At 40.2% G+C, this 24,604-nt stretch overlaps 3 protein-coding genes across 6 annotated transcripts in view; 2 read left to right on the top strand and 1 right to left on the bottom strand.

Moving 5' to 3' along the window:
* The window catches only part of LOC122639723 (aspartic proteinase), an 83,048-nt gene extending 74,090 nt beyond the window's left edge, over window positions 1–8,958 (top strand). The window contains exons 12-13 of one of the 4 annotated variants that reach the window (XM_043832654.1): window positions 8,663–8,745; window positions 8,946–8,958. In XM_043832654.1, coding sequence (XP_043688589.1) covers window positions 8,663–8,734 — 72 coding nt within the window. In that variant the 3' untranslated portion in view covers window positions 8,735–8,745; window positions 8,946–8,958. Of the gene's footprint in view, window positions 1–7,602; window positions 7,723–8,657; window positions 8,746–8,945 lie in introns of those variants that run through there. The other 3 variants (XM_043832652.1, XM_043832653.1, XM_043832655.1) reach the window with 3 other exon arrangements.
* LOC122639722 (pentatricopeptide repeat-containing protein At4g04370) lies at window positions 1,969–4,315 on the top strand. Its single transcript, XM_043832643.1, has one exon. The coding sequence runs from the start codon at window positions 1,980–1,982 to the stop codon at window positions 4,200–4,202; it is 2,223 nt and encodes a 740-aa protein (XP_043688578.1). The 5' UTR covers window positions 1,969–1,979; the 3' UTR covers window positions 4,203–4,315.
* A 4,254-nt stretch (window positions 8,959–13,212) lies between the features above and the next one.
* Window positions 13,213–14,553, bottom strand: LOC122640284 (mitogen-activated protein kinase kinase kinase 18-like). Its single transcript, XM_043833435.1, has one exon. The coding sequence runs from the start codon at window positions 14,509–14,511 to the stop codon at window positions 13,213–13,215; it is 1,299 nt and encodes a 432-aa protein (XP_043689370.1). The 5' UTR covers window positions 14,512–14,553.
* Window positions 14,554–24,604: the final 10,051 nt, after the last annotated feature.

The following is a 24,604-nucleotide window of genomic DNA, read 5'->3' on the forward strand; positions in this document are numbered from 1 at the left end:
AATATGTGTAATTGGTTTGAGATTCCAGGTCAAAAACCAATGAGATATTTGATTTTGGTAAATTGGATGTCAATCCAAGGTCGATGTTACGGGTGGGTTGGGAAGGAGGAGGAGAAGGTTGGGGTGGGTTAGAACACAAATGTGGAGGTGAAGGAGGAGGGGCATGGGAGGAATGGGGTTGCACGTGTGGGCAGGTTTGTAGGGAAGGGTGGATAGTGTGATTGGAGGCGACAGGTTGAAATTAGGGGTAAAATGGTCAAGAATATAGATGGTTAAGTAGAATTACTGTTTTGGATAATTTTGTAGACTCAAACAACAGCTGTCTAGTAGTTGTTGTAAGGAAAAAGAATACATGTTTTTCTTATCATATAATTTTCCATGGATTTTTAATTTCACTGGAGGTGGGGGATAACTACACGCACTCCTGTGTCTGTGCAGAGACTATGTTTGTAACTATTTAAAATTTACATACAGTAAAATTTTACATGGAACAACCCATTTTCGGAAAATAGGGTTTGGAAATTTTCTTTTGATCATGTTCATGCTCATCCCACAGGCCACGATTGAGAACCAGAAAACATAGTTCTACCGCTCCAAAATCTACTGTTCGACTTAAGAGTCAAAGGTTTCATTGTCTCTGCTCCCTGATCGGCCCTCAAATGATTCTCTACAACAATGATGGAAGGGCGCGAATCTTCTACTGGTATGTAGGGGTGTTGTGTATGTACGCAAGAACTCTTCTGCCTTTGAAAACAACCAAATCTATGTCTTCATTGGCTTTGGACAATGAGTTGTTGGTAAGATCTATGTTATTTTGCTTTACTCCCTCTCTCTCTCTCTCTAACATAAAAGTAATTGTGTTGTTATTACACTCTTTTGATAATGTCATACACTCATAATGTGAATTGTAAAGAATATTGTTAGGTATTTGATCAATACACATCATACATCAAAAGCTCCAAAGGTAATGAAACACGTTAAATCAAGTTTTTTAACTTATCACATATTAGATTGACCCAATTTAACATTCATACACTAGAGTGAATCCCATTAAACACATAATAGATAGGAGAGAGAAGCTCATTGATAACCCATGTTTATAATGTTTGACAATTCAAGTTTTAGTGTTTTTTTTTTCAAAAATGTTTGGTAGATACATTTGTTGTTATGTGGAAATTTTTGGGCAATATTTTAACATCATATTGTCCACATGTCATTATTACACAGAAAAAGTAGGGTTTTAGAAAGTGCAAACTCAAATATTGTTGAAGTGGGTCCCACTTTTAACCAAGGCACACACATTATGTTTGGAACGCAAGAAAATAAAAGAAAACATAAGATTGAAAAAAAAAATTCAGGGAAATTTTTAAAATGAAGAAAAAAAAAATATCACATAAAAAAAAAGAAAAATTACATGATTAGCTACTTTTGGGTTTTCATTTACAAAACTGTCCACCCTATGTTTGAGTTAACAAAAATAAACAAAAATTACAAAACTAGATAAAACAGTGACTCTCCTTCCTTCCTCGGCAATTCCCCTCTGAAAAAATCTCTTTTTTTTTCCCTCTATTACTTGGGGTAGCAGAGAATGGCGGTGGCTGGGACAAGGGTAGGGTTGTAGGGAACGAAAGATGCCTAGGCGAGAAGGCAATGACAGGGGTACAAATGTCAAAAAAAGTAATAGTGGGAGGAAAAGACACTATTTTGTCCAGTTTTGTAAATCTTAACTTGTTTTTATCTATGTTTGTTAATTCAAATATAGGATTGACAGTTTTGTAAATGAAAACCCAAGAGTAACTAATCATGTAATTTTCCCTCAAAATAAGTATATTTGTGATTATTACTTTTGTCAGATTATAAACCTTTTTTTTTTCTTCATTTCCAAACATAACCTTTAGTAATGTTTTGTACCTTTTTCTTGCGCAGATTTGTCCTTGATAGATAGTAGAGAGAGAGAGAGAGAGAGAGAGAGAGAGACCATGAACAATGTTAAACCTTGTATCTTGGGCGCTCTCAGAAAACCAAGGCTAACCCTTTCCCTCAACACCACCAAGTCATCTAACGAACTCATCAACCGCCTGTCAGCTTCAGGTGCTCATCGAGAGGTCTTTCTCGTCTACTCCTGCATGGTGAGGGACGACACTCCTCCTGACGCCCACACCTTTCCTAGTTTGCTTAAAGCTTGCACCTCTCTCGGTTTACCTTCACATGGCCTCTCAATACACCAACGCATCATCGTCGATGGCTACTCTTCTGATGCCTACATTGCCACTTCTCTCATCCATATGTATTCAAAATTCGGGAAAACCAATGTTGCATGTCAAATTTTCGATACAATGCCTGAAAGAAGTCTCGTCCCCTGGACTGCTATCATCGGCTGCCAGTCACGTGCTGGCCACGTAGATATGGCTTTCTCTATGTATAATCAGATGAGGCAAGAAGAAATTCAACCCAATTCTGTTACTCTGTTGGGATTGCTCTTTGGGATTTCACAGCTTATCCAACTGCAATGCGTCCATGCTTTCGTGGTTCGATCGGGTTTCGAATCTGATATTTTGGTGGTGAATTCTTTGTTGAACGTGTATGGTAGATGTGGGAGGGTGGAGATGGCTCGTCATTTGTTCGAATCGGTGAATCTAAGGGACATTGTTTCCTGGAATTCTCTACTGTCGGGTTACTCCAAGAATGAGAACGTAAGAGAGTCTTTGGAGATTTTGAATAGGATGAGGATCGATAGAGCAGAACCAGACCAGCAGACATTTGGGTTTGTGGTGTCTGCAATTGCAAATCAGAGCAAACTTCAATTGGGACAATCCGTCCATGGGCAGATTGTCAAGGCTGGTTTTGGATTGGATGCGCATGTGGAGACAACTCTTATGGTCATGTACTTGAAATGTGGAAATGTTCACGATGCTTTTCAGATGTTTAATGAAATCGAAGATAAGGATGTGATCTCGTGGACAGCCATGATCTCGGGTTTGGTACAAAATGATAGGGCTGATGAGGCTCTTAACATGTTCCATTGGATGTTAAAGTCCATAGGGATGCCCTCTACTGCAACCATAGCTAGCGCCCTTGCTGCTTGTGCACAGCTGGGTTCCTCTGTTCTGGGAACGTCCATCCATGGGTACATCATCAGGCAGAAAATTAAAGTAGACACTGCAGCTGAGAACTCGCTTCTTACCATGTACGCAAAGTGTGGTTATCTAGAGCAGAGTTGGGCAGTGTTTAATAGGATAGACAACAGAGATGTTGTTTCGTGGAATGCAATAGTCGCTGGTTATGCCCAGAATGGTGATTTGGATAAGGCCTTGTGCCTCTTCAATGAAATGAGGAGGGCCTGCCAAAGACCTGATCCTATTACTGTTGTTTCCCTTCTCCAAGCTTGTGCCTCTGTTGGGGCACTCCATCAAGGAAAATGGATCCACAATTTTGTGATTAGAAATGGAGTTGGTCCTTCCATTTCAATTGACACTGCTTTGATTGATGTGTACTCAAAATGTGGTGACATAGATGCCGCTCGAAGGTGTTTTGATGATATGCCGGAGCATGACTTGGTCTCATGGAGCACAATGATTGCAGGATATGGTAGTCATGGAAAAGGAGATACAGCTTTTAGGATGTACTCAGAATTTCTGAGCACAGGGATTGAACCTAACCATGTAATTTTCCTTGCCGTCCTCTCGGCGTGTAGTCACTCTGGACTTGTTTCTCAGGGTTTGAGACTTTTCCAGTCTATGACACAAGATTTTGGCATTGAACCAAAGCTTGAGCACCGGGCCTGCATCGTTGATCTCCTCACCCGAGCTGGAAGAGTAGCAGAGGCATATAACTTCGTCAAGAATCTGTTCTCACAACCCAGTGCTGATGTTCTTGGAATACTGCTTGATGCTTGTCGTACCCATAGAAATGCAGCTCTTGCTGATGTTGTTGAGAGGGAAATTATCTTGTTGAAGCCCACCAATGCTAGCAATTATGTCCAATTGGCACAAAGCTATGCTTCAAGGAGCAAATGGGATGGCATGGGAGAAGTGCGGATGCAGATGAGATCCTTGGGCTTGAAAAAAGTGCCCGGTTGGAGTTCTATCGAACTACAGGGAACCATTACAATATTCTTTGTAGATCAGAGTTCACATGCTCAATATGAAAAATTAATGTTAGTGTTGAACATCCTTGGCATGGAAATGAGAGATGAACTCTAGAATCCATAACTAGGTTCACAAATTCCTAGGAAAACCAAAATGGGGCAAAAATACTTCTTACGTACAGTGTTCTCATGAAGCATCACACCAGACGGTCAGCAGTGGTCGGACCCTTAAGAGTTCAGACTGCAAGGATTGATGGTCATACTAACCCAAAACAAGTGAAACTGCTGACTGATCAACAACCTAACTTGATTCATTGATTCTTGATTGTACCACATGTGTGACGCTGAAACTTACCACCGCCAGTACTTATGTGGGCAACTTGTGCAGAAGGTCTTGCTAGCATATCACGAGAAATTTCACGGAGGATCAGTTGGATCCGAACTACTCTCAATCAGCTGTGTGCATCCCTTGTCTCTTTGTCTCTATCTCTCTCTATCTCTTTCGGATTCAGATCCTCTACTGCTGAGCTGCCCGGCGGGACTCTACTGCCATGACACAGTAAGGCGGGGAATGACCGCCTTACCCCTGCCCGAGCGCCTTGCCCGAGTGGGGGTAAGGCGGTCATTTACCGCCTTGCTGTGTCTTGGCAGTAGGGTCCTGCCGGGCAGCTCGGCAGTAGAGGATCCAAATTGATCTCTTTCTTGCACACACTTTACTTTAAGCATTTGATAATATCATTCATGTTACTAAATTTGCTTGTTGCTTGTTTATGTGCCCAACTGTGTGCATCCAGCACGTGCCTATATGCCCAAGTATGGTTCCTACATGCCTAACTGTGTGCCCCCAGCATGTGCCTACATGCCCAAATGTGGTGCCTATGTGCCCAACTGTGTGCCCCCAGCGTGTGCCTACATGCCCAAGTAGACCATTATTACTGAAATCAATCACGCAATTGGAGCCTCCGGGGTCGTTAGCTAGCAATACATGTTTGTTGTTGCTCAATATGGACAGACGATACTGGACTTATTGTTAGCAGAGGTGCATACAAGTGTTTCTTTTTTTCCCTCTCCCCTTCACTTCTTCGAGTTGACTCAATTAGATTACTATAGTGGGACAATATCAATTTTTTTTGCTGCTACTTACTGCCTTGTGAGATAGTGAAGCTATCATCCAGACTTCCTCGGTGTACTTACCTCATTGTATATTCTTTTTTCTTCTGTATTACAGACATATCCTGAGACGGTATGCTTCCAGATTGGTTTGTGTACTTTTGATGGAACTCGAGGTATCAGGTGAGGTGAAATATGTCTTATTATTACATACTAGAAAGCAGTGTATTACCATTTAATGTTGCATCAATTCATTTTCTTTTCCGAGGAGTGGGGGGGGAGGTGAGTTCATCATTATCATCCCCTACACCATTATAATCCTCTTAACCAATTTTGTTTTTGCCTCCTGTTCAATGGCAATAATTTAAATTCTGACTAGGGCTGGGCTGGGCTTGGGGACATAGTGCAGTGTTCGAGGGCTATATACCAAACTTTTGTCAAGGCTGGAACTTGATTTGAGGCTCTGGCATATAGTTAATTGCTTGCAATATTCTAAACCATAGTTGCCATGGCGACGCCATGGCGTCCTGGCGCTGGAGAGGGCTGCATGGCGACCTACGCCATGGCGACCCTCTTTGATTTCTTCTTCCTGACTCTCTTTCCCTCTTCGATTTCTTCTTCCTGTCTTCGATTTCTTCTTCCCTCTTCGATTTCTTCTTTCCCTCTTCAATTTCTTTCGATTTCTTCTTCGATTTCTTCTTCCTGTCTTCTTTCCCTCTTCGATTTCTTTCGATTTCTTCTTTCCCTCTTCGATTTCTTCTTCGATTTCTGAATTTTCTTCTTAAAACTTGAGAAACAATAGAGAAAAAATAAAACATGGCTTGAGTATACATCTATTAACACATTAAAAATAGAGAAAATAAAAAATAAAACATGGTCGACATGCTCGCCATGTCGATATATCGACGTGACGCCCCTCCACCGACTTGGATCGCCGTGACGCCGTGACAACTATGTTCTAAACTTTATTGTGTATATAATAACACGCTTATTTGTTGAGGTCTTTCTGTTATTTTGTACCATAAAAGGATCTTGCTTATGTATTGTTCTGTTGTCAAACCTTTTTATTTTGTTGGATTGCATCTTGACTTTTCTGTCATCAGCCAATATGATTGTGCCATCTTGGTTGGTGACGAGGTAAACAAACCCCACCAATGTGTTTGGTGCTATCCTGAATTCATGGGGAACTGTACTTGTCAAATTCTCATGAGAGAAGAATTTGACTTCACTTGACTGAGTAGTACACCGACATACATTGCTTTACTTGAATCATCTATTGCACATATAATAGTACAGTTATATGTTGGGGCCTTTTGTTATTTTATACCATTAAAGGATCATGTTGTGTTTGATCTGTTGGCAAACCATTTTGATTGATTTTTGTTGGATTTTAACTTGAGTTTTATAGCATTCATCAATAGGATAGGGCCTTGCTGGTTATTGTCAAGGTAAACAAATCAACTTATATGTTTGGTGCCATCTTTAATGCGTGGTGTACTGCACTTGTCAAATTCTAGTGAAACAAGAAAAGAGGATTACTGGTTAGTGTTATGCTTGAGGTTGTGATGACGTGAAGTTTGGTATAAGTGTTTGATGTACTTCCACTCTATGTTGAAAATATTCGGTTTTGGTTTATTATTTTCCAAGTTTGAGCTAAGTTTGACAGAAATTCTGTAATTTTTGGAAGTCGAGTAGAATATGGGAGAGGGTTGGGCATGCCGCCACTTTCGGTAAGCTAGAGGCATACACCAATCACGGAAAATTATCACCTCCAGTTTGCTGACCGGCCCAGTTCCCCAGTTCCTCTAATAGGGGGATGGTGGACCCCACCCGGGCAGGGTGTTTGGGCATGGGTAGAGAGGTCATTTCAGCCCCCCTTTGTTAGTGGAACTGGGGACTGGGCCGGTCAGCAAACTGGAGGTGATAAAGATCCCACCAATCACAGGAGGGAAAAGGGGTCTTTTCCAAAGGGGGAGGAGAGAGGATGACACATGCTGGGTATCCTGGCGGTGTGCTCAGCCTTTTCCCTTATATTATATCTTTTTATGTGTGTGTGCTAACTGCAGGCATGAACTTAATCTTTTTAGGCTTCCAAGGGGTCCATCTACTTGTTTCTACCATAATTTTGTCCATGACTCAGCTCGAATTATGGATGTTGTGTTACAGTGGTGGCGTTGAGAGCATTGTTGATGAGAATAATGGTGGCAAGCTATCTGGTATTTTGCAGGATGCCATGTGCATTGCCTGTGAAATGGCTGTTGTTTGGATCCGGAATCACCTTAAGCTGAATAAAACACATTATTGCATATTGAATTACCTCAATGAGGTGAAGTAGTGGTGCATTTTACTCTTGTTTCTTATATGTTAAGTTGGAGATTGGCTAATGCCATCTGCTGTAATTGCAGCTTTGTGATCGATTGCCTAGTCCAATGGGTGAATCAGCTGTTGATTGTGATAAACTTTCTTCGATGCCTCCTGTTTCTCTTACCATTGGTTACAAAGCATTCAAACTGACTCGAGACTAGGTACAGCAATATTCAGAGTGTTTACTTTATTGTTATGTCAGTTGATTTGTGTACCTTTAAAAAAATATTTTCAAGTAGCCAGTTAAGATGATCTGGCAGTTTTGAATTGTTTTGAATTTATCTATAAGGAATGTAGATATATTAGTGTCAATTTAATGGAATTATTGCAATAATTATTTACCCTAGGCTGATGCCCTGAATGACCCTGTTTCTGTGCCATCTCATGTTTAATAGTTTCGAGGATTTGTTTTTTGTTTTTATTTTTGTTTTTATTTTTTTTTTTTGGGGGTGGGGGAGGGGGAGGATTAATAATGTCTCCATTAAACCATTAAAAGGTGAAACATAAATTATACCCATCGTGGCACAATGACATATATATTTGAACTAAAGAAGCCTGGGTGCAATGGTTAAGTTGCGCTATTGCAACCTATTGGTTGCAGGTTGGTAACATGGAAACAGCCTCTCCGGCGAAGCAGGGGGTAAGGGTACGTACATTTGCCCCTCCCAGAACCTGCAGTAGCTGGAGCCTCGTGCATTGGGATGTTTTTTTTTTTTTTTTTCCTTTTTAAAGAAGCTTCCTCTTTATTGGTGGGGTCTATGGACTTTGTTATGTTGAAAGACATGGTGAGAGGATGAAGTTTGCCTTTCAGGTTATCTCGAATGGTGTCTAATTAAATAAATAGCGGTGTGGCACATTGACTATTTGTCTTTTCATTTTCTTTTTTCCTCTCTAGGAGAGAAAAAATTCTAATGTATTTGGTTGTGCATGTGAGATTATGCTTACTGGGTAGTAACTTCCCATCTCAATTTGTTCGAATGTGGCTTCAAGTAGAATGTCATCATGTTGGTTATAAAATCTAATTGTAATGTCCTCCATGTGATGTATAGCATGTAAAGCTTCAAGTCTAGGTGCTTACATTTTCATACTTTTGGTTATCAGTACGTCCTTAAAGTTGGCGAGGGAGCTGCAGCCCAGTGCATCAGTGGATTTACAGCTTTGGATGTGCCATGAGGTCCTCTCTGGTACTTTATCTCTTCAATCACATCCCTTTAATTCTCTCACTTGAATGGTTCATGCATTGTTTGAACTGAATAAGTTGCAGGCAGCAAGTAGTAGCTGATATTACAATATTTAACCAGTGGTTAAATTGAATGCATTACATCCAGTGAAGAATAATTTTCTTTTCCATATTGTACTAGTGGGGATGGTGACTTAAATCTAGGATGTTGGGAGACATCGTCATGGGTCGCTACCATATTCTCTTTGATTATGGCAATCTGTGAGTTGGCTTTGCAGATGCATCATAGACCCATGAAGCAGCTCAATTGGCTGATTCTTAGATCTTGTAGTTAGCCTGGTTTGTTTAATTGGTTTCTAATTAGTCTGACAATCACTGGAGCCTAGGATTGTGTGTTTAAAGCTGGTTCCCAGTCGGATTGAAATTTGCCGGAATCAGCTAGGTACGGATGGAACCCTAGAAAAACTGTATAGAGATTGATTCAAATCCCGGTGGGAATTGAGATCGTGGCCGATTCTGATCCTACTGATCTGATTACCATATTTTAAACCTGGTTGGTTTGGACTTCCTGACTGCCCCATAGAAAAGAAGAGAGGAGAGAGAAGGGGGAGGGGGAGAGGTGGTGGTTAAATGGCCATTTTAACCTTTTGGATGAAGCAACTCGGACAATTCCTCTGAGTAGATTGGCTAATTCTCTCAATCCACTCGGTCAATCCGTAGAATCGGAGTTGTGATCTATTGGGGTGAGTTAAGATGCCAAATTGACTCGGTTGGTCAAGCCACTCTTGTAGAAATTGTTTCACTGGCATGCATTTACATTGTTCATGAGGAGGGTTTTAAAATTTTTAATGACTATTCAGCTACTTATCGGTCCAACAATGTATCTCTTAGGAGTGTGGATCTGTATACCATCATAAGGAGGAAAGTGGTATGATATTAGGGCCCAAGAACAGAGAGAAGCAAGTGTATTATTGAAAATATTTTGATAAAAAATTCTTGGAATATCGAAGTGAATAGTGATAGTGCTTGCCAAATGGAATTGTGACAGTGTTTGCGAATTTCTGGAGCTATTTAATATTTTTAGTGACACTGGTAGTGAATTTGTGGAGCTCTCTATTATCTTTTGTTGGGGGGTGTTTCTCATCTATGATCTTTGTTAGTTATTTATAACAACGTATTTGCTGTCACAGGATGATGCTAAGATGGATGTGTGACAAAACTAGAAAAGAATAAAATGAGGAATGAACGCATTAAAGTCGATGTGGAGTTGCCCCAATCACCAACAAGCTCCGAGAATAGCGTCTAAGGTGATTTGGTCACGTGCAACGGAAACCTGGGGATGCCCTAGTAAGGAGTGATTTGATTCCTTTTGAAAGAGCTAAAAGAGGTAGGGGCAGGCCTAAAATGACCATAGGTGATGTTGTGAAGAATGACATGCAGAGCCTAGGGCTTATGTCAACTCAAGTATGACCTCAGATAGCGCCTATTGGAGGGCAAGGATCCACGTTGTCGACGCCATGTACCTGAGATTTTCCTGATTTCCTGAGCAATCATCTTTCCTCATACTTCCATTTTTTCATTTCTCACTTTTCTTATCTCATTTCTACATTTTTATTCTTCATTTCTTACTTTGTCTTGAAATAATCCATGTAGCCAAACCCATTTAGTTGGGATAAGGCTGAGTTGTTGTTGTTGATTTGCTGTCATAGTATTGATTATTGAATGAAGGTTTTCTTCGGCCGAACTGATTCTTATTTACGGGGAGAAGGAATAGTAATGTCAGCCCAGTCGGGCTGGAACGTAGCCTTTTGGCAGTGTCACCGCAGAGGATATTTGTACTGACTATTGAGACATTCGTGGAGAACACAAGCCTAGCAACGCAAATTCTGGTGTCCGAACATTGGGCCCACCTATAAGTACCTCCAAGAAGATTGAAGGGATTCTATTGAAGGCAGATCCTCTATTGTCGAGCTGCCCAACAGGACCCTACTGCCAAGACACAACAAGGCGGTATATGACCGCCTTACCCCCACTCGGGCAAGGCGCTTGGGCAGGGGTAAAGCGGTCATTCCTCGCCTTACTATGTCTTGGCAGTAGGGTCCTGCTGGGTAGCTCGGCAGTAGAGGATTCAAATTGAAGGGTGATATTGTCAAGAATCTATTCCATATTTTTTTGTGGAAAGTTTTCCTTCACCCAATTCATCAAGGAGGATGATGAGAACTAGAACAAGAGAGATGATGACAACCGGTAACCACATGTGAAAAGCAAGGATAGTTTAACTATGTGAAGTAGTTTTCTGTCTGGGCAGTTTGGGAGTGTGGTCTACACCAACACTTCCATGTGTCTATCTCTCTCGTCTTCAAAACAAAGGGAGTAGAGGTGTCTTTTCATATGGGGAGGAGAGAAATAGACTCATGGGAGTACTGGCGTAGGCCACACTCACGGATAGAGAGCTTTCTCCCTTAAAAATATGAGGAGAGGAGAGATAAAAAATTTATTGGGCAAGAGATCTCTACTTGGTCGCATGGCCTCTACATAAGCGTCTGGGCCAATGGGTGAGCACGCTTGGGTATCTACCCAGGGGCAGAGGTGTCATCTCACGGTGCCTTGTGAGAAGGCGTAGGAAACACCACCAAGTAGAGATCTTTTTCCCAAATTTAAATATAAGAAGTTATCAGAAAGAAAGTTGAGAGTCGAGGAGAATCAGTAATTATGGGTCCAGTGTAGATGTGCAACTCAGGTTCTTGTACAGCTTGAGTCGTAAAGATGAAATCCAAGAACCCGAGAACTTGAGCCAGCCTCCAAGTGTAGGGGGAGTTGACTATAGCAATTGCCCCTATATTCTTCCATCGGTGCTGGCTGTGGGGCTTTGTGTGTAGATGAATTTAGTTAAAGTGAATAGGTTAAAACACCAAAATGGGTACTGATGTACATAAAATTACATGTCAGGCGGACAAATGACATGTGAACCAAGTCCAGTCAACAAAGGGGTTAAGGGCTTAAGGCGACAGTTCCTTGGGCATCATGACCTCAAACCCCTCACTACGACTAACTCCAGTCTCCAGCAACCAATTTAGCATTCTGTCATGCACCTGCAACACATGTACAAAGAAGGGTGTGAATCATCAAGAGGACTCAACAACCGTCTTTCATTTATATAGTAAAGGAGGGACCAAGATATGACATTAACAATCTGACTCACTTACCTCTCTTCGTATCCCTTTTATAAACTTGTTTGTTGGATAGATTTGACTTAAACATTAGAGAGTTTCCCTCAAAGTTCACTCTGGATTTTTCTTGTATTCTTCACCTATTACAGGTCTCCACATCACTGGACCAGATTCCAGCAACAACAAGTACAAAGTACAAACATGAATCTTTATCCCCTCAATGTATCTGCCCCTGCCCAAATCCATTGCCGAGGTGGGATCCACCTCCCTCTATTAGAGGGAATTAAGGAAATTGGCAGCCAAACTGAGGGGATAATTGTTGTCAAGTGATTTAATTGGGGCAAGTGACATGAAAACGTCAGTGTAACGTCACTCATTGAAGGTACAAAGGAGAATATGACAGCGTCAGCAACTGTCAACACAACGCAGCACAAGAGAGATGTAAAGAGGAGGAGTATATAAGAAGTTTGGGAACCTCACAAATGGCAGCAAATCATTTGTCCACATGTACATTACTTACTTAGTAGGTAGATAGGTACGTAGTTAGTTAAGAAGTGGATGGTTTGAATACATAGAATCAGTATATCAGATAATCTAAGCAACCAAATGAAACTTTTATTAGTGGAATACTCCTTTATCACCAACCCCACATCGATCTGGCTGGACCATGCGTTTTTCTCAAATTCTTTTGAGTGAGTTTATGGACTCCATTCTTCACTTTCGTTCGTGGGAGTAATCAGATTCCAAGTACAACAACGGGCAGGTACGGATGGATGGATTGGGCCAAAGTCAGTTCACGCCAGAGTTCGATAGATCCGACCAGATGTCCATCATTAGGTTTAGACACGTGTAACATTTTTTTTTTTTTTGGAATTAAAAACTTTTATATATAATTTATTTTTTAGGGAAAATTGATAGGAGAAGATACCAACTTAGGAGACTCGAACTCAAGATTTTCTGGTGAACATGGGCATAAAGTACATAACGATTCACCAACCGCATTAGGCAGCTGTTGGTCAAGTGTAACAATTTCATCTTGGTACCGTCGGCATTGGACCGTCTCTTCAATGGGATTTGAGTATTTTTTTGATTTTGCCACACGAATCTCTAGTCCTCCACGCAATGGAAATAGAAGGTTGACATCTTAATAAGTCTCCACTTCAATTCAAAGCTTTTAGATCTGAATAACCATGATTAAAGTCAAGTATAGATGATCAGAATATGATATTTGTATTTGGGTTTTTTTTTATCAAAGAATTGAAATTGATGAAAGTAAAAATTTCTTTTCCCCTTGAACCTCATCATAGTTTGTTTGGTAATGGAACCTCATCATAGTTGAGATTGCAAATTACAGCAACATCTCTACCACATTTACAGGATATAGACAAGCTTCCCTGACTGCTACTACTATTTACAGAGTAGTGGATGGGATATTCATTAATCACAGAGCTGCTGCTGCTTCCAAGTAACTTCAGCTCTTGTTCTTCACTAATCAAGTCTGTATACGCCGACCAACTAGTCTCTATGGGTTCCTCTGCGTGATTGGTTCTTCTGACTGTGACCCAATCTTCGTCCCTTGTCCAATCGGATAGCCTTGGGGTTGGAGAAGAAGATGGGATGCATTCAATTAACCGCCCTATTCTTTCTGAAGGTGAATTTAAAGAAGAACCCAATCCCAATTGGTTGGGCATGTGAACTGCTATGTCTGCTTCTGTCTCTGTCATGGATTCCTCCAATGATTCCCAGATGCCTTGATCGAGTATGCTCATGGGAGAAGTTGCAGAGGTAGACCTCTGAATTCGCTTCAACTTCAATTGTACACCGCTACCCTCTTCCAGAAATGGATGCTTAAGAAGCTCCTGAACTGTCCATCGCTCCTTTGGATCTCTCCTAAGACACTTGCCCAAAAAATCCTTTCCTTCCTCTGACAGGAAACTTGGGAAATCCGGCAAATCAAAGGATAATGAAATCCGATGAAGCGCAGAGACTGGGTCTGAAACATCCAGCCATGGAGGACGTCCTGTTGCCATCTCAATTACAGTACATCCAAGAGCCCAGACGTCGGCAGGAAAACCTTGCTCATCACCTCGAGCCACTTCAGGTGCCATGAAAACAGGGGTCCCTGCAATCGGCATCGCCGGAGGCTGCTCCCCAACCCACCTTGCGCAACCCAAGTCGGCAATTTTGGTTCCATTTTGTCCAACCAAGATATTCCGACCCTTAATGTCACAATGCACGAGACCACGAGAGTGCAGGTAATCCAACCCCTCTAGAATCGCTCGCGTGTGAGACCGGATCGCAGACTCGTCGAGCATGCCACCTTGGTGTCGAATTGTGTCAGTGAGGGTGCCACCGGAGACATACTCCATGAAGAGATTGTAGAAGAGCTGACCATTCTCGTTTGTGACGTCGCAGCCAAGGTACCCAACCATACGAGGACACTTGAGCAGAGAAAGGATGCTCTGTTCCCTTTGTAAGAATTCCGATCTCGAGAGCTCTACAGACTTCACGGCGAAAACCTCACCAGACTGACGATTCATAGCGAGGGAGACGGTGGCAGAAGAGCCACGGCCGAGGGTACGGCCTCTGATCCACCCCATGGTGGATGATGGATTGGATGAGAAGAGGAGGAAACAGTCTGGATTTGGGTAATTGGGGTTTAGACAGTGGAGTTGGTTGGGACGAAGGTCTTCTTATATATGAGGAAGTTTGCTAACTTTCTATGTTGAATTATTTGGTATATCTGCGTGGAGGAGTGAGGTGGGTTTGCGAACATTCCCATATATTGGATTCCATCTGAAAAAACTGTGAGTCATTCACGTAATTAAACTTTGAGAAGAAAGAACGCCACCTCACCTCATCACGCCATATACACCATCCCTGCACTTTGACATAACCGTGCGTGAAATGACCTTCTTGTTTAATGTTTTGTTAAGAGCTTTTAGGGTTGGGGGTTACAACTTACAGCTCGTTTAATTAGAAAGGGTGGTGATACACGTGTTAAAAGAAGAGGAAATGCTGACATGTTAGGTAAGTCGACTAGGGATGGTTGCTTGGGAGTTCCTATGATAGGACTCAGTGACTCACATAGTGACACGTGAGCAGATGCCACAGATTTTGGGTGTAGTGTGTGAACACACATGAGTTGTTTCCTTTGTTCAGTCACGCACTCAAAGCTCAAGGAAGGGAAGGAGAGGAAATGAAATTATTATTAGTGAGAAGATGTTGATTTAAGGTTTGTTTGGTAAGGGTAGGGATTAGAATTGGATATATACAATGAATGTTGGGATATTCTAAGTTTTATGCGGTTTAACTAAACTAAGGCAGGACTTTTTGTTACTTTGAATATCTTTGTTTGTTAGTTATACCCATATTTGAAATCTTTAGATCCATCTAACTAAAAAGGATAAAACAAAAAAATAGCCTTCAGATCGTAGTAGTTTGTTTGTGAGAAACTTCACTTGAGAATTTTATTGTTTTTTTTTACGATGATTCTAGGGATGAAATGAGATTATATTCAAAATAAATATAACATTTTTTTTTGTATCTGTATTCAATTAGTTTTCAATTAGAATCGAAAATAAGAATTCTCCTAAATGAATAAGAACATGAATTCAATATAAATTTTTTATCATCTAAAAATGCGAAATTAACCTAATATACATTCCTAGAATACATATCAAACACAAGTATTTATCTTAGTGACATGGCATGGCCTTTCGAGAATTTTTTGAGTATTGCATTTCTTTTCCCTTTGCTAAGGAGGAGGAGGAGGAGGTGAATTGTGATATAGACTGACTTAATTAATAGAAGCATTCAAATAATCACAATGTGTTGCTTGCAAGCATAAACCCAAATATTAATTATTTATACTAATTTATAAAAAGAGTTCAAAACCCGTGACCGGCCACATTACATTTCACTCACCAAAACTATCTAATCAATTTCTAACCTCTAACCTCTAACCTCATCGAGTGTGTGTGCGGTTTCTCACACTTTTCATGCGTTGGGTGGTGATTATTTATTGGTGACGAAAATTCCAACGTCTTCCTTCCCTTTTTTTCTCCCTATTTTAATTGACTTTTATTGCCATAATTTAATTTCACCTAATTAACTAACTCTCTACTGACTTATGTACACGTGGATAAATGAGATGCTGCCGTTTGTGAGCTTCTCAGACATTCTTGTTTTATTTAATTACTTCTCTCTATTCTCATTTTTATTTTTTTTTGGGATTTTTATAATTACCATCCCAAAAACTTTGATATCTATTATAATCCCCCTAAAAACTATCAAGTAATTACTACCCTCCCCTGTTATATACTAATAACTAACTGGCCCCCTACATTCCCGTAATGGAGAGGGTTAAGCGTGAAAGTGTGCCATTATCATGGATTTTTTAGGACCAAAATACCCTTTTGGGGTGGTAATTATAAAAAAAACCCCACTCCATCACCCTCCCTTTTCCTCCTCCTCCTTCTTCTCCTTCTTCTTCTTCCATGGCGTCGGTTGCAGAGAAGACGGTGTAGACTAGGACGAAGCTACCAACGATCTCAGCACCAAGACCATCACCCTTTGTGTAGCCATGGCTGACTTCGTTGGCTCCACCACCCAACATCTGGGCATCTGGAATTAAGTATCATCCCTGATGGAGTGTTCATCCCTAGAGAATTTCCCAATGGAACCATACCGTTTATCCCAATAGAGTTTCCCAAAGGAATCATCCCTGAGTTACTGCTTGAGGCACTTGATTGAAATGAAATTGTATGCCTATTCAACATGGAAGCCATAAACGCACCCTGATGAATGCCCATGTTTGAATCACCTGCCATTTTCACCTCAAATACCTCAAACCCTCTACTTTAATTATCAAAACCTGCTGATTTTACAGCTGCCCAAATAACAATTTCCAATAGTTTCAGTGCTAAACCCTGAAAACAATCAAAAAAGGCCATTTCGCTTGCTTAGACATTTATTGTACGGATTTCACTAACAGGAACAATCCAAAACCGATATGTCCTCTCTGAATTCAAGGTTACTGAGTCGTAACCCACAAGCTCCCGAAGTTGAAACCCAGATTCTGCCTGGATATATTTGCCGTTCAAACACCTGAAAATAATTTGACCATGTTACAAACACAGAAAGGTTGAGCCACCTCCAAGCTTTAAAATTTCAGTTTCAATTACAGCTAAAAACCTCCAAATAATCCTCCTACGGCCAAGATTTGCTATCAAATGATCCAAATGCCAGGACAGATTCCCGCCAAGCCGAATTCCAGCTGCCCTAGTTCATACCAGAACAGAACGAGAAAAAGAGAATTTTTCTTCCACCTCAACAACTCCTCCAACCCTCCGTTTCTTTTTGAAACTTCAAATCACACAACTTCCCATCAACATCAAGACCCACAAACAGCAAATCCTCTTAGTAATCACAGCCCAAAATCCAAATTCAAACCACAAATCTCCTAAAAACAGTCACAAACTTCGTCTTCAATCCCAAACCAAATACAAAACCGTCAAACCCTTGATTCACCACCAGCAAAGCAGAGGAGGAAGGAAGAAGAAGAAGGAGAAGAAGGAGAAGGAGGAGGACGAGAAGGGACGGTGATGGGGTGGGGGGTATTTTACAATTACCACCCCAAAAGGGCATTTTGATCCTAAAAAATTCGTGATAACGGCATACTCTCACGATTTACCCTCTCCGTTACTAGAATGTAACGGTGGGGGCCAGTTAGTTATTAGTATGCAACATGGAGGTAATAGTATAGATATCAAAGTTTTTGGGGCGATAATTGTAAAAAACCTTTTTTTTTTTTCTTGATCGACTGAAAAAAAATTGACTTTCCAAACTTTCGATAGATCATACCGTGGATGATTCTCACTCTTTGTCTCTCGTTGTATTGAGAACTACTGACGTTATCATATTCATGGTTTGAGGTATTGGTATCGTATCATCCCTATTAGGCAATACGTATTGGTTTTGCAAGAGATCGATCCCAATATCATATCGATACTATATCAATGATACAATCTGATTAAAGGGTAAAATGGTCAAAAAATCCATTTTTAAATAAGAATCAAGGAAAAATTTGTCGTATACGATGGATTAATGCCGATACTGATTCAATACCATATCGGTTTCTAGGTTGACCAACACCGTGCACTAAAACCGTGTTCATTCTCCTTTGTTTCCTTGATAAATAGCAACACTAACATTTCCAAGGCCCTCACTCCCTCCCCTCAATAAATTAAATTAAAACACTTGAGTCTATGACCATATTTAATAATACTTTTATCTTGTGAAAGTGTTTTTTATTCTGAAAATATTTTTTTTGTTTGTTTTTGTTGATATAAGAGTGAATTTTTTATTTTTATTTTTATTTTTGTTAATAGAAGACCAAAAAGAGAAAAAGGAATTATAACAGAAGAACTTCTGGCATTTCAATAATATCAAATTTTGAAATTAAACGATACATTGAGATTTAAATAGAATTTTTTTATTTCCTTCTAAATCAGTCCTAGCTTAATGAAAGGTATTTCAATACTTTATTAGGATCTTTTGCTAGTTTCATGAAAGCTTTCAATACTTTCCTAAAATTACAAATTACTCAAGGAAATTTTTTTTTTTTTCTAACAAAGTTATATTGATGTCATTTTTTCCAACTACAATCAAGAAGATTCCTAGTTGTTCATTGACTCTAATATAATGACTCTTCAAGTGATCCATATTGTTAATGGTTAATAACATATGTTTACATGCCTAACAAGCAAACTTATAAATAAATGGGAGAAAAAATGTTGCCAGGCTGTGTAGCATATGTTAGCGTGTCATTGTGTCTATCTCTCGATCTCCTCCCACAATAGGGAGCAATATTTCATTTCATAGGAGGGGAGGAGAGAGATAGACATAGGGAGGCACTAGGGTAAGCTACGCAGCATGGCAGCCTTTTTTTCCAAGATAAATAGATGATTTTCTATCCTAAATGGTTCACAACATCCATCTACATTCCTCACAACTAAACCAACGTACGTTTTCCTTCATTTTTCTATGTTGCCTTTTTCTCCATTATTTATGTCACCTATGTAACCAACTTTCTATTCACTAATGTATATGTGGACAAATGAGCTGTTGCCATTTTTGAGGCTCCTAGACTCCTCTCTCTCTCCTCATTCTGGATTTTTTTTTTTTTTTTTTTTTTTTTGGGGGTGGGGGGGGGGGGAATCCGAATCAGCTACCCACATGGGGACGGGTGGGGACAAATCTGACCCCTCCATGGGGCGAGGGTCCCACACCTTAAAGGCGGGCCCCACACCCCCATGGAGGGTTCAGATCTGTCTCCACCCGTTCCCATGTGGGTAGCAGATCTGAACTTGGTTTGGGGGGGGGGGGGGGGAGAATGCTACCCGGCAACATGTCCTGAGTCCTCTCACACAGTCTCTCCTCATTCTATTTTCTTTAAGGAAAAAAATGCTAAAAATGCTACCCGAAAACATCTCCGAGCCCTCTCACATTGGACAGTAAAATGACCACCCCACCTCCCCACTTGGATGTCCATGCATGCAAACCCATTGACCCCTGCATTGACACAGGCCACACAACCTGACAACAAATCTTTTCCTTTTTTATTGACGACAAAGTAGAGAGTGGTCATAACATCAAAGATTCACATCTGACCTTGGTGGGGGGGGGGGAGAATGCTACCCGGCAGCATGTCCTGAGTCCTCTCACGCAGTCTCTCCTCATTTCCAATGTGAGAGGGCTCAGATCTGTTTCCACCCGTTCCCATGTGGGTAGCAGATCTAAACTTGGTGGGGGGGGGGGGGGAGATGCTACCCGGCAGCATATCCTGAGTCCTCTCACGCAGTCTCTCCTCATTCTATTTTCTTTAAGGAAAAAAATGCTAAAAATGCTACCCGAAAACATCTCCGAGCCCTCTCACATTGGACAGTGAAATGACCACCCCACCTCTCCACTTGGATGTCCATTGCATGCAAACCCATTGACCCTTGCATTGACACTGGCCACACAACCTGACAACAAATCTTTTCCTTTTTTATTGACGACAGAGTAAAGAGTGGTCACAACATCAAAGATTCACATCTGAACTTGGAGGGGGGGGGGGGGGAGAATGCTACCCGGCAGCATGTCCTGAGTCCTCTCACTCAGTCTCTCCTCATTTCCAATGTGAGAGGGCTCAGATCTGTCTCCACCCGTTCCCATGTGGGTCGCCGATCTGAACTTGGTGGGGGGGGGGGGGGGAGAATGCTACCCGGCAGCATGTCCTGAGTCCTCTCACGGAGTCTCTCCTCATTCTATTTTCTTTAAGGAAAAAAATGCTAAAAATGCTACCCGAAAACATCTTCGAGCCCTCTCACATTGGACAGTGAAATGACCACCCCACCTCTCCACTTGGATGTCCATGCATGCAAACCCATTGACCCCTGCATTGACACATGCCACACAACTTGACAACAAATCTTTTCCTTTTTTATTGACGACAGAGTGGAGAATGGTCACAACATCAAAGATTCACATCTCTCTCTCTCTCTCTCTCTCTCCTTCCTGTGGCTAGGCACTAATGGAAGAATATACCTAGGGCTGTAAACGGGTCGGATTTGGCTCGGATAGTGCTATATCCGTATCCGCATCCGATTAGCTATTGGGCGGATTTGGATAGTGCTAAAAGGATACGGATACGGATACGGATCGGATTTTTTATCAGTCTACATTTAAATATAGCTTTTCGGATAGCTATAACCTATCCGTATCCGCATCCGTTTAGCTTTCGGACGGATTCGGATAGTGCTAAACGGATACGAACACGAATACGGAAACGGATTTCGGCTATTCATTTACACCCCTAAATATACCCTAATACATTTGGAATTGGTAGTAGAAACTAGCTAGACAGAAGAGGTCCAATCGAGTAGTGTTCCCAGAAGAAGACAAGTGTACAATAGATTGACCAAAAATAATATTTTCAAATTATTATTATTGGTATAAGATGATCATGGATTGTAATCTGATGTAGGCATGTCCATATATATATATATATATATATTGGTATAAGATGATCATGGATTGTAATGTGATGTAGGCATGTCCATATATATCAATATATCCTAAAAATGTAAACGTTTAGGAAGCATGCATGCAACATGCCAAATTTTCACTTGGTTGTAGTAATCCCACTTGATTACTTGTAGTAGAAGTAGTAGTAGCTGCAGTTGCTAGCTAGTAGAGCTACCTAATACAAATTATCAAATGTAGTGGAAAGTAGTGTCTATCTCATCAGCTTTTGTGGGGATTGTATTGAATGCCTTAGCATCACATACACCACAAGGAAATAATAGACATATAGAGGCATTTTGACTTTGCCACCCGAATCTCTTGTTCACTCTTAAAAAAAGTTATCAATATATGCATCTTACATAATTTTACACTAATATCTTCCAAAGAAGTGGGTAATTACGAATTAATCTCTCAATTAATCAATATCACATAAACGACTTTAAGGCATGGGAATAAATTAATGTTTCACTTTGGTGGTCCTTTTGCCATCAATATAAGTTTTACTCGCTGATCTATCAGACCCTTGCCTATTCGGCGTGTCTGTTCGAAAGTAGGTTGTGGCAGTATCTGGCGCGTGTGGGCAATATGGATTGTTCCTCTTCGGCATGTATGAAGATCCCTTTATTGGCACGTTAGTGCATATGCTTAAATTTTGCTGTGTTTACAGCTTGATCTCTAAGGTAGTGTGTGTGAACCAAACCCTAGTCAGGAATTGCATGTGAGACCGGACCAATTTTCACTTCTTGGTTTTGGATACCAGTTATCCATACCTTGTGTTTATCATGCTTTCTAGCAGTGTTATGTATTGTGTTTTTCTTTGTTTAACGTTGGGTGCGCATGAATGAATAGCCTTTTTTCTACCACAAAAAAAAAAAAAAAAAAAAAATGTATTGAGATTCTTATTTAAATATTGGACAATAAAACAGTTTTAAAAAATATTTGTCAAATAATATCAATAAATATAATATTAATTTTAAAACACTTTGTAAATAAATATGCCATCGAATCCAGATTTTGTCAATTCTTATGCAAATAATCTTTCTCTATAACATAAATAGCTTTTGAGAATAAGACAAAAGAAAATTAAAAGAAGGAAAGTGTCAAAGTACTAAAGACACTTATAGAGATGTCATTTAGATATTCGCAAAATAAAATTAAAACACTAGACCTTATGGTAGTGTTTGTTAATACTTTATTCTTGTAAAAGTATTATTTTATTCGAAAGTTTTTTCTTATTGATGCAGGAGTGAATTTTTTTTTGTAACAATGCATAATAAATATTTTTTAATTAGAAATATAAACATATTTAGAATGTATTTTAACAAAAGCATTTCTGGCACGTCAGTAAAACCAATTTTAATATTGAGATTTAAGTGATATTTTAGGATTTCAATACTTTTAACATCATTCTTTGCTAGCTTCATGAAAAATTGGAATATTTTCCTAAAGAGATGCTGTTCTCTATGTCGTAGCGTAGGTAGCACCCAGGCACATGGGGGTGGGTGCAATAACCACCCTACTTCCCTGAGTGACAGGCCCATGTGTCTAGACACAACCAATGCTACGACACAGAGAACATTCTCCCTTTCCTAAAATAGTGACTTATAGTGTCATTCATTTGGTTGCTTAAATTTCCGGATATAATGACAACATATTCAAACCATCGACTTCTTAACTAACCAACTATCTACTACACTAATGTATATGTGCACAAATGAGCTGCTGCCATTTGTAAGGTTCTCATACTCTTGATCTATTTACCTTTCTATGTCTCTTTCTTTTCATTTTTTATTGGCGGCAGAGTTGACTTCTCTAAATTATCGATAGAGTAGAGTTGTCATAATATGGAGGATTTACGGTTGTACCCTCTCTCTCTCTCTTGTGCTGCGTTGTGCTGACAGTTGCTGACGCTATCATATTCTTCTTTATACATTTGATGGGTGGCGTTACACAGAGGTTTTCAAGTCTCTTCACCCAACAAAGTCACTGACTATAAATCTGCAAAAAGAAAACGAACATGGGAGCTAGACCGTTCTCTGGGGGGAGGGAGCGTAGGGGTCACGCATGTGCGACAATTAATGAGAGCCTACGCTGATATTTTGAGGGACAAATTTTTTGGTTTTTTTTATGGAGATAGGGTGATCACTTCGCTCCTCATTGTGTTTGGGTGCGGCCTACAATCCCCACTAAAAAACATTTTCTCAACTATTATTTACCTCCTTGCCTTCTCTCAGTCGTCTTTACAGCATTTGAAATCGCCAAAGATCAAGGAATTGAGAATTGGGGCTGATGGGGTGTTGTATTACAATGGGTGGGTTCTCTATGATAGGAGGATACAAGGATAGAGGGATAGTTTTCATACCAACCTTGGGGAAATTTAACTTCATAAATCGAATATAAATTAAATGAATCTTTTTTTTTAATTTTATCAAAATGTAATCATACAAACCACACAGGAATCCCAAATGATTAATCACATTCACACACCCGATGTGAGACTAAACCCATGTATCGTAATTTTATTTTTTATTTTTTTTATGAAAGTGTAATCACACAAACCACCTACTAGTCCAAAATGAGATCTATTTCCATATGACTCAAATGAGATAATTTGATAATTTTAAGAAGAGAAGTAAAACTTAGTGTGTTTTAAAGAGAATTTAAATAAAGGCAAGAGATCAATTGCCCCTTATTGAAAATGTAGTGACATTATCCATCAAAGGTACAAATATATATATATATATATATATATATATATATATATATATATATATATATATATAGGAGAATATGATTGCGTCAATTGCACTCCATACAACGCTGACCCAGGGGTAGGGGAGGTGGGAGGAACAAGAGGTGGATCGAAGAAAGTTCCAAAAGTCAAATAGAAATGAGAGAGAGAGAGAGAGAGAGATCGGGATCTGGGAACATCACAAATGGCAGCAGTTCATTTGTCCACATATACATTAGTCAGTATAGAATTAGTTAGTTAGTTAGGTGAAATAAAACATTATGGGTTGGTACGCATGAGAAATTGTTAAAAACGCTACACACACACACTCACGGATGTTGAACTCTTTTATTCTTTACACTCCACACTACACACTCCAAAGGTCAAAATAAAATTTGTAAATTTGGATCATAGTATGAATGGGGGGGGGGGGGGGGTTCCTCTTTGTCGTGGAAGGGAATGCGTGAGAAATAAGATTTTGTTAATGATTAATTGGATTGGGATTATGCTTGGAACCCACGCATTTGGGATTACTATTTTCATCCTTTTATTAATTCTAAAACTCTCACTCACAACTTCACCGTCTCTTCCTCCTTACCAAATGGTAAAGCAAAGCTGCAAAGGGCGGCACTTCCAAGTTAAAAAGTATACTAAATAGAATAAGAAAACAAAGAGAGAGAGAGAGAGAGAGAGAGAGAGAGAGAGAGAGAGAGAGAGAGAGAGAGAGAGAGAGAGGAATCGCTTTCTGTCGGCTTTGCCCCTGTCTCCACCTCACCTATCCTCACAGCACAGCTCACAGCTCACAGCTCACAGTTCAACCCCCTCAGCCAAACCATAGTGATAGAGAATCCATCCATCCATGCATCAATGTTGCTTGCCTTACTTAAATA

The sequence above is a fragment of the Telopea speciosissima genome, chromosome 9 (assembly GCF_018873765.1).
Source record: "Telopea speciosissima isolate NSW1024214 ecotype Mountain lineage chromosome 9, Tspe_v1, whole genome shotgun sequence".
Classification (NCBI taxonomy): domain Eukaryota; kingdom Viridiplantae; phylum Streptophyta; class Magnoliopsida; order Proteales; family Proteaceae; genus Telopea; species Telopea speciosissima.